The sequence below is a fragment of the Fundulus heteroclitus genome, unplaced genomic scaffold, assembly GCF_011125445.2.
Source record: "Fundulus heteroclitus isolate FHET01 unplaced genomic scaffold, MU-UCD_Fhet_4.1 scaffold_873, whole genome shotgun sequence".
Taxonomy (NCBI): Eukaryota; Metazoa; Chordata; class Actinopteri; order Cyprinodontiformes; family Fundulidae; genus Fundulus; species Fundulus heteroclitus.
The window spans coordinates 30,223-40,597 of record NW_023397333.1 but is presented as its reverse complement, the minus strand read 5'-3'; the positions used below and the strand labels follow the sequence as shown (position 1 = coordinate 40,597).

Below are 10,375 nucleotides of genomic sequence, written 5' to 3'. Positions count from 1 at the left end.
TTGACTGTTTATCCGGGAAACACGGTCACCATACAGCTGGCTGTTTTATTATCTTTCGTTTTATAAAGAAGCTAAAGTGAGAGTAAATTGGCTTTTAAACTGGCAACAACAGCGTCTGAACATTTCCTATTTACCATCTCACCCCGGCAAGATGCAGTGTCAGCCATAATAGTCCGGTTTAAGAAACACTCCAGAGGCTTAAGCGTCGCTTAGCTACTGGATGGATGTAGATTTTGACCAACGACTTTTTGCACTACTTTAAACTAGTCTGCCACAAAATCCAAATGAAACACGTTAAATTTGTGGTTGTAACGTGAAGTGGGTAGAGTCTAAAGGGTTAAAATTACTTGTAGACATAAATTTATTTTCTGCACATTGAGAATTTACAGCTAAAAATTGCACATTCTTGCTAAAATCTGGCTCCCTGTTGCTGCTGTCTTCCCTTGCAGTATGCACTTTATAAGAGGATGACTTTAGCAGCCATCCTGATCCAGAGTCGTTTCCGGAGTTTCCACGAACAGAGGAAGTTCCAGCAGAGCCGTAGAGCAGCGGTCCTCATCCAGCAATACTACCGCTCCTACAAGCACTCCCTCAGGTACCTCCGCACGCACACGCACAAGTAGGTTGTCACTGGGACTGGGTAGGAAATGCCATTAAAAGATATACTGGAATCTTTGCTTACAGCAGCCTCCTAACTAAAAAACAGAACCAGGCTGCTCGTAAGATCCTGAGGTTCCTGCTCCGCTGCCGCCACAGGTGAGGCACGAACCGCCGAACACAATCTCATCCACGCGCACACTCACGGGCTCCATATTACACCGACTAACACGCATACACAGACTTACATTGGTGCTAATAGTTGCTGTTGTTTTGCTGCTCCTGTGAAGCCCCTTGATGGACCACAGGCCTCTGAAACAGGTGAGTCCCCACTTGCTCCCTCTCTTTCAGAGGCTGATGCCTGTTTGCATGACAGCGGAAGGAGAGGGAGAGGTAGAGGAGTTCCTGGATCATTATCACCATTTATGTCTTTCCCTATCTCTCTCCGTCTCCCTCTAAGGACTGTCGAACGATGACAATAAATGTGCATGACTGACAGATAGAGAAGCGAGTCTTGCATATGGTCTTCTTGGGGGCATGATCTGATTATCACCAGGGGACTTTCAGGGTTGCTTGGCATGCAGATTTTTGTGTGCCTTGATGGATGGGGCTGATATAGAGGATTTGAGAGTGTATGTACGCCTATGAAGGATGTGAACTGAAGGAGGTTTTGTCAAATAACTGCCCCTTTCTCTCTGACTGACATTTGGGGATGAAATCAAAAAGAAAGGGCCTTGCAGTAGTATTTTTGCACCTCGTACGTTTTCACATTGTGTTCGACTAAAACGAAATTCAATATATTTTTATCAGGATTTTATGTGATAGACAAACAAAAAGTATCCAAATGAAAACATGAAAAGTGTGCCAACAATGTTTTTTTTTTTGTTTGTTTATTAGTGAACATTAGTGAGCAAACAGCGTCACTAAAACCAAAGGAAAAAGTGTCAAGGAGAGAGCCATGTTGGAAAGAAAGTGATGAGCCTTGTGGAGGACACAGCAAATAAGGTGTTGATACACGTTGGTGGCAGCATCACGCTGTGGGGAAGCTTATACCTTTAGCAGGGACGGTTAGGCTATTTCAATGGAAGGTGAAAAATACAAATCCAGGAAGAGGATACGGTAGAGGCTGCAAACGAGCTGAGACTGGAGCGAAGGTTTGCCTTCCAGCAGGATAAACAATGCACAGCCTGAGCTGCAGTGGAAATGTTCAGACAAAAGCTTATTCGTGTGTTTGGATGGAAGCGTTAAAGCCCAGACCCAAACACAAACGAAGGTTTGAGACGAGACTGTTCGCAGATGCCCTTCGTCCCACCTGGCTGAGCTTGAGCCATTTAACCAAGAAGAACGGGCCGAAGATTTAGTTTTGGATGTGCAGCTCTGGTATGTGCCCAGAACCTGCAGCTGTATTTGCAACAGAAAACGGTCCTATTAACTCCGGGAGGCGTGATACAAATGCACGCTACACTTTTCAAGTTTTCTATTTATAAAAAAATATATATATATATATTATGCATTACTTTGTGTTTTCTATCACATTGAATCCCGTTGAAATACATTGAAGTTTATGGCTGTAATGTGGCAGAATGCGATATGAATAGTTTTACCAGGCACTTGATACACTTAGACCTTCTTGTTAATTTTTAACCCTGATTGTTTCTAATGTGTGTTTGGTTCTCCTCAGGGCCAGAGAGCAGAGAAAGGCCAGGGGTCCTGAGAATGCATCACCAGGCCCTGCACACAGCCCCCTCAGCCTGTGAGCACTCCAAGACCCCACCCCACCCATGCTGCCCCCAACCACCCCTCCAATCATCTCTCCTCCAACCTCTCCCCCCTACCCTCCCTTCCTTTTCCATTTCCCAGCCTTACCTCGTGCCCTCTTCTCTCCTCCTCGCTCTCAACCTCCCTGGCCTCATTTCTCAAGAGGAAAAAAAAAAAAAAAACTCTTCCCAAACGGACTGAGGACAGGATAGGTGTCCATCATGGCAGCTCAGACAGACAGACTGCTGGGCAGAGCCCCAGAACCAGGCTCTGCTCACAGCACTGATCCTCCTCCAGTTTAACTGGGAGGCCATCACATTAACCTCATGGCATTCTTTGCACTCCTCATGGGTATGTTTCTTTGCAAGAGCAAGTTGTCGAGCGGGACACGTGGGAAAAAAAAGAAAAAAAAAAAAAAGAGGAAGTGCCTGACGACGACATCCTGCTGTCTAAGGCAGCAGCTGGATGCGCTGAAGAGGCTCCGGCGGGGAACAGCTGGCTCAAGGAAGAGGCAACTTATACATGCAAAAAAAACACGCAAAACCCCGCTGTGTTTTTTTGTATCCAAGCAGAGATCTGTGAAAGAATAAGAAACCATAAACCAAAAAAACTCACTTCTATGTTGCATTTGCATGCAAGGTCCAACCCCCCCTCTTTCTCTCGCTTATTTCTCCTCTATATCATCCTACAGAGCTACAGTGGCAAATCATTCTGCTGATTCAGTATCTCACAGTATCACCCAACCACTCTGACTCACAGGCTTACAAAGCTATTAGTCACCTAATCAACAAAAAAAAAAAAGGGGAGGAACTGCACTTGAATGTACGAGGACCATTGTTAGATAAAAGGGAAGCGGCCTGAATAACGATGTCTTAATTTGCTACATGGACTTTGTATGGAGTTGTTCTCAACGGCAGCACTTTTGCTTGCCCGACGTGGTGTGTCCGTGTTCGTTCAATTCAATGCATGTGTTTGAGCTATGAGCTCCTGCATGCTTGCCAAACTGCTTTAGTGTTGTTTCTTTTTTGTAATTTCTATGTGTAATCGTGTCTCATGTCTTCATCGACTTATCCTTGCCCTGTGTAATGTGAACCGTGTAAGGACAAATGACTTCTTTTGGGTGCTTTATTTATTATTTATTATTTATTTGAGGGTCTAATTCTTTGTTTAACTGGCTCAAGAGTGGTTTAGCTCAAGACTGGTCCCACCCCCCAACCCCCCCCAACCCGTTCCCCTCCCGGTGTGATAAAATATGACATGTTCCAATGGTTAAATGTCTCTGTTAGTTTGTTCTGCGTGAACCTCCAAATCCTAACTGTGGTTTTGAGGACAGAGTCACATAACATTGCCTTGACTTCTTCTTGACTCCGAGAGGTCTCTATGCTTGCTCTGTAAAGGACACGGGTCCTCTACTTGCCCCTATACAGGGCACCGCTCCCTGTATCAGCCCTATATGGGTGATCAAATCCATATTTTGGACTATTGCATATTTCTGTACATAAACTGACGAGGTAAGGGGATACAAGGACCCTGAAACTTTTTCATAAGAAGACTGTATTTAAGATTATAAATTATTTTACTTCCCGTAACGAGAACTTTAGACAGAGAATCTGGGTACACAGGACGGCATATTGCTTGTAAATAATGTAGATAATACAAACGGAGTAATGTGCATGAGATTTAAGACAAAAGAAACAGCTAAAAGAACATAGTGGCTATGGACTGTGAGAGGATTTTAACTGCTTCACTTTAAGAGTATCCAGTATAAGTGTTATTTAAAAAGGACATTTTCTTAAAAGCATGCAAACGAAAAATCTAACATTAGAAATATAAGTGGGAAAACAAAGTAAGCTGAAACCATGATCTTTCAGACATAAAAAAAATACAAAAAACAAACCATTTACACTTTGTGCTCTTGTTTCTTGGCTAGCAAAAATTAAACCCGTTTTGCCAGTAGTGCCAATCATTATGAATGCTATTTTTGCCTAACAACACAGTATGTTATGCTGGGGAAACCAGTACCAAGAAGTTATCAGTAAGACCCACAGAGGCAGCAGATGCTGACAGTAAACAATAGCGACCTAGTTCTAGCTCAGATGTAGACCTACAAGTCCTGAAGTTTGTCTGAAAAGGTAGACTTATGCATAAAACGGCGATGGGGACGAAGCAAGCATAAAAGATGATGCTGATGACTACGATGTTTAAATGTGAATGCTATGACTGGTGAACCATAAAGGGAAGAGGGTCCCACAGTGGGTATAAAAAGTCTGCGCACACATTCAAATTCCGGGATTTTGTGATACAATTAAATGTATGATTTCTTTCCACCTTCAATGTGAAAATAGGCCTATATAAAGGCTTTGATGCAAGAATTTCATTACAAATCTGTTGATCTGGTTTATTTTTTTGTGATTTCATTTTACCTGTGTTTTACGGTGCTTTTGTGGCCTTTTCTCTAAGAAAGGGGCTTTACAAGTTAAGCTTTTACATGTGTTTTAATTATAAAACCAGTAAAGTTATTTGAAAACAAATTTTAAATAGTAAATAAATGAAATAATGTGGTTGCATAGGTATGCACAAGCCTAATCTAAAGTTTTGCTGCAACCGGTGTTGATTTTATTGCAGCACGCGTTTGGGCAGGATATGTCTTGACTTGGCTATGTTTGCTCACTCCAACTTTAAAAAAAGACCAAAGCCCCAGTTTCACCAAAACCAAAACAGCCCACACCATGATCTTCCCACCATCATGCTTTAAAGTGGCTATTGTGTTCCTTTTGTGATGTGCAGTGTTATTTTTGCACCAAACATACTGGAATTATTTTTGGAATTGTGACCAAAAACCCAAATTTAATCGAAGCTTAACAAAATTTCCCCCCGTGCTTATGGAGAACTTCAAAAGTGGGTTTGCAAATTTTAGCCTCAGTAGGGGGATTCCTTTCGTTTCCATTCTAACCTTTTGCTCAGACACATGAGTAATGCTAGAGATCGTTATCGCATGTACTACACAGTCAGTGCTTGCCAGAAACTTATGCTACGTTTTGCTGCGGGCCTCTTGGCAGCTTTCATTTTCTCTTTTCATCACTTTCGGGGATAAGGGTAATGTCCATGTTACGCCACATTTTTCTCCTTGATTTAATGGCTTGGAATTCCTCCGGTCCCCGCTTTGGAAACTTGCTGCAGACGCTGATGGGAAATAGTCCTAGGAAAAGGTCAGAAAAACCGAGTAGAAGTGCCGAACCATATTTGTGGTTTGAACAGAGCTACATTTCTGGCTAAAAGAGGAGGTACACCATTGTGCAACCACTTTATTTCAGTTTTAAAAAGTTAGGGAGTTATTTGTCTTTGTCTACTTTTTTTACGTCACAAACATACCATTTAAATCGGAGGTGTGTGGACTTTTTATATCCACTGAATGTCCCTTACGGGGTGGTTTTGCTCTAGCAACATACTGGCTTTTATTGAGACCATTGTTCCCACCTGCAGCAGATCCAGCCCGGCCTCCAGTCAAAGGTTTCCATCTTCAAACAGAATGTCTCTGAACTCATGGTTTGTTTCATTTCTTTTCCTTTTCTGCTCATTGTCACTGCCATAATTGTATGACATGTACTTTAATCTTTTGGGAAGCTCTGTTTAGAAAGTGCCTGCTCAACAACAGAAAACTAATATCAGGAAGTATTGTATATTCTCCAAAATGTTCCCAGTTATCGCTTTATTTTCCTAAATTGTGTGTTAAAATTGAACTTGACAGTGTTCTGCTCTCTGTTAAAAGCCCTAATCTGTCTGGTATGAATGGATGCTCATGGCCTAATTGATAATATGTGTTACTTTGTTGGGCAAACAAATATGACAGCAACGCCCCCACCTTTGTGTGTACTTATTGGAGGAGGGGAGAAAAAAAATAAATTCTGCTTCTGTCTATGAGAGGCACTATCACAAGTCGATTTGCAGCTTTTCCACTGGGAGACCTGTGTGTTTTCATTTAATTCTCGCTCTTATTTTTCCTGGGAGAAAATCATTTTGCAACATTAAAACAAAAGCAAAACTCTGAAGTCTTTAGCTGGCTAAATATGTGTCACAAACATCCTCTTTGTTGACTTTTTTTTTCTTTCAACCGTGACCCAGTCTCTCACTCTGATGTGCTCGCACTCAGCGTGGAACGCAAAGGTTCGCGGTCTGGCGCACACGTCAAAAAGGCCACACTCTTTCTCTCATGTGCTTATGTCTTCGGGAGGCATGAAATCTCTCCCTTAGATTATACTCAGGGTTGAAGAACAGGGAGATGGTATGTGGATTGCATTAGAACTGGCTGGCACACAGGTGTCCCGCATTTTGGCGGCCGCGTCCGTTCGGATGCACGTATGTGTGCACATATTGGAAGACATCAGCTGTCCCTTCGTTGTGTAGCACCTGCAAATTTGAACACGTTTGATGTATCCGAAAATGCTCTTGAACCTAACATCCAAGATCCTTAACATGGACAATTTTAGGTGATGCCAAATTACAGTGTCTTGCAAAACCATCAATAACCCTTGAACTTCAGCACAATTTGTCACGTTACAGTCCCAGATTTAACATATTTAACTTAATGAAAAGGATACATGTTTCTTTTTTTTATATATCTTTTGTTGATAAAAAAAATAAAAGTGTGGCATGCTTTTAATTCAGCTCGCTATATCTCAGTTCTATGCAGAATCAAATAGTGATGTAATCAAAGCTGCAAACAAGTTTAGGTTTGTTTCTAGCAGCTCTACAGACCCAAAGAGATGCATATTTTTGCAATTTTTTTGTTGTTTTTTTCAATAGAAAGCTCGGAAATTATGTCTGGGTGTTTAACTGCACCATCCTCACTTGAATATGCTTTGATCTAAACCGTTCCGCTGTAGCTCCGGCTGTATATTTCAGGTCATCCTGCTGGAATGTTAACATCTTTCCCCCAGGATCGCCCTCGTTTTAGCTCCATGCATCCTCTCATCAACTCTGGCCAGTTTTCCTTCTATAATGCCAGATTTGTGGAGCACCAAACATACTTAGCACTGCAGCTCCTCCAGAGTTACAATGAGCTTCTTGACTGGTTCTCTGATTGATACGGTTCCTGCCCAGCCTGTCCATTTAAGTGGACGGTCGTGTCTTTGTATGTTTTGCCTTTGTGCCATAAACTATTTCCATGTTGAAATGATAGGCTGGACAGAGCTTATGCTCAGGATTTAGTTTTATGGCCCGCCTCTGCTTTAAACGTCTCCACAGCTTTCTCCCTGTGCTGGGTTCCTTGGCCCTTATGAGGCTGTCCATTCACTGATGTTCTCCAACTCCAAACTCAGGCCTTATCAGAACAACTAGATTTATACTTAGGTGAGATGACGGCGGACTCGATCATGTGACTTCATAGGCAACTGGGTGCACTTTAATTAGGGGCATCAGAGTAAAGACAGCTGAATACAAATGGCCGCCACACTTTTCAGATACATATTTCAAACGCCTTGAAACTCATGTATCCTTTTCCTTCCACTTTACAGCTAAATCACGTTTGCGTATTGCATAAAATCCCAATAAAATACATTTACTGCATTTGTAACGACCAAATCGGAAAGGATTCAAGCGTTATGAACAGCTTTTTAAAGGCACTGTAAGTCATACACCTCCATCATCATAAAAGCTAGGTTTTAGTTCACTTTTAGCGATCGTGCCGATAGACAGCCAAGGCGGGGAAAGTTCCTCTTCAACCCCTATGAGACTGTCATTCCTCCCTCAGCAGCAGAGCTAAAGATGACATTCTGAAACTCCCTCACAGACGTGCACAAGCAATCATTGGTTCGTGAACTTGTACAATACACAAAATACTATCCCTCACTACAGAAACCCCATCAGTAGGATCTTGTTTTGGAGAGGACGGCGACTGTAAAGAGTATGTAGTTTAGAAAAAGTACAGATTAAAAGGTAAGACACTTTGCCATAGTAAACAGGTGGTGAACGTGCACAGAGGGTAGCCTCTGTTCTCATAAGTCCGCCTAGAAATGAACCGTATAACCTTTCAGGCCTTGTTTCAAGAGGGCGTGGCCAAGCACCACATTGCATGCTAGAATGGTAGACCCTTATAGATAACCTATGGCTAGACCTCTCCTTGCCTTCCTGCTCTTTCACCCTGTCTTCCCTTCCTCTCTCTCATCTCCTGCCGTACCACCATCCTGCCTGCTGTTGTGTTCTCCATGCTGATCTCAGCTGCTCATTCCTCTCTCTCTCTCTCGCTCTCTCTCTCTCTCTCTTTTTTTTGTAGTCTAGTTTTTAAATCCTTATTTTTTTTTGTTTGTTTGTTTTACAAACATGCATGCACAAGCATCACTAACTTGTTGATGTTTTCAAAAGAATATTTTGTTGCTGAGGCCATGCAAAGTGTTTTTTCAATATTGCCCTTATATGTGGAATATGTCTTCTGAATGCTTTACATAATTTCTGCTGTAAAATGAAATCAGAATAAAAAGAAAATTTGCACTTTAACCTATTTCTTGGGGTGATGTTTATTGCTTCTTTTCTAGAGGTTTCTTCTTTAACCGTGCTGGGTTGGAATGTGTCTAGAGCGTTGACGATTTTCTCTCCTCAAATGTCATTCCAAAAAAAGTAAAAAACAAAGCAACTGGACTTGTTTTCTGTAGTTGAAGACGGGAAAGACACCCTTGGAGTAGTGCGTGAGTATGAGAAATAATTTGCATGTTGTCTAAGCCATTACAAGGCCTTTGTTAGGCAGTAGTATAAAGCTTGTTACTCCACATTACTCCAGACTTTTTGAATTGAGAGGAGAGGAAACAAAACGTCTTCAACTACGGAAAACAAGTCCAGTTGGTTTGTTCTTTACTTCTTTTGGAATGACCATGACCCGGATGACTGAGAATCTTCACCAGCTTATCCTCAAATGTGCAAAAGAAATTAAATTGTGCGCTTTTTGGCTCATTCTTCATTAAACAACCCTAAAAAGAACATTGGTGTTATATTAAGTTCATGTACTGACGTTAAAATATACATTCTGCAAGTTATTAAAATATTTCAGCAGATCATCTAGAGTAGAAAAAAGATATTCAAATAGTTTAAAATGACACACTTCTTTTTTTTTTCCTCGCTGATATAAAAGCAGACAATGCCCATTAAGGTCACCAAAATTATTTTTGTTTGCTAAACTGCAGAGTAGTGAGAGAGAGAATCCTTTGTAGGCCAACTTGCTCGGATTTCGTGAAATATGTAGACATTTGGGACCGTTGTTGACACCTGGTGAGAATTGTATGTTAGTGGCGCCATATGAAATGTTTAAACATAGAAAATTATTTATTTGTTTAATGCTTATTATCAAACTTACAGTGTGTAGAACTTGTTATCATGTCCTGTGAAATTTAAGATTTTGGAGTGGCCCAGCCCCAGTTCTAATTTGTGGAGGGTGCTTAAGATTAGGGTGATTGCAAGAGGTCTCAAACATAAGTAGGATTGCTGTAATGCAAATATAGATTTTTCCATTGATTTTAAGAGTGGTGTAAATAATATTTTTATGCCCTTTTCAATTAAATGAAAATTAAAACAGATTTTTTTCATAACTAATAATCTTTTTACAGTATTTTATAATACTTAGAAAGATGCCTGTCTCTAGGCAAACTTCTAGGTTGAATGATAATAGTTAAAAACCCCATTGTGTATAAATAAGCTTGGGCTAAACTGTTTTACGAAAACATCAAAGATTTCAAAATAGTGTGTAAATGTCATATAAGTAGTCAGTTTGGTGTTTGTAGCCTTAGTTCAATGATACGTTCTAATTATAAATTTTGTAAGAAAAGTAGCTATAAAAGTATTTGCAATAAAATGAGTTAAAGTAGTTATTTTGATAACACAACTCTATGACTTTACATTTGTAATGCATACATGTGTTATCACTTAACGGACATTAATTACATTGTTTCAATGACTTTCAGCCACTCAATTTTTATTTTTTGTTTATTTATTTATTTGCATTGTATGTATTTTAGAGCAATATAATTTAAACCAT

General features: G+C 40.7%; 1 protein-coding gene across 4 annotated transcripts; it reads left to right on the top strand.

The window, feature by feature from the left end:
• The first annotated feature begins 434 nt into the window (after nucleotides 1-434).
• On the top strand, nucleotides 435-3,156 carry LOC118562340 (calmodulin-binding transcription activator 1-like). Of its 4 annotated transcripts, XM_036134650.1 has the most exons (4): nucleotides 435-595; nucleotides 685-756; nucleotides 888-918; nucleotides 2,279-3,156. In XM_036134650.1, exons 1-4 carry the CDS (start codon nucleotides 468-470, stop codon nucleotides 2,309-2,311), a joined length of 264 nt encoding a protein of 87 aa, XP_035990543.1. In that variant the 5' UTR covers nucleotides 435-467; the 3' UTR covers nucleotides 2,312-3,156. The 4 variants fall into 4 exon arrangements, with proteins under 4 accessions (XP_035990543.1, XP_035990542.1, XP_035990541.1 ...); XM_036134649.1 differs by lacking the exon at nucleotides 888-918; XM_036134648.1 differs by lacking the exon at nucleotides 2,279-3,156 and having other exon boundaries at nucleotides 688-756; nucleotides 888-2,264.
• The last annotated feature ends 7,219 nt before the right edge of the window (nucleotides 3,157-10,375 follow it).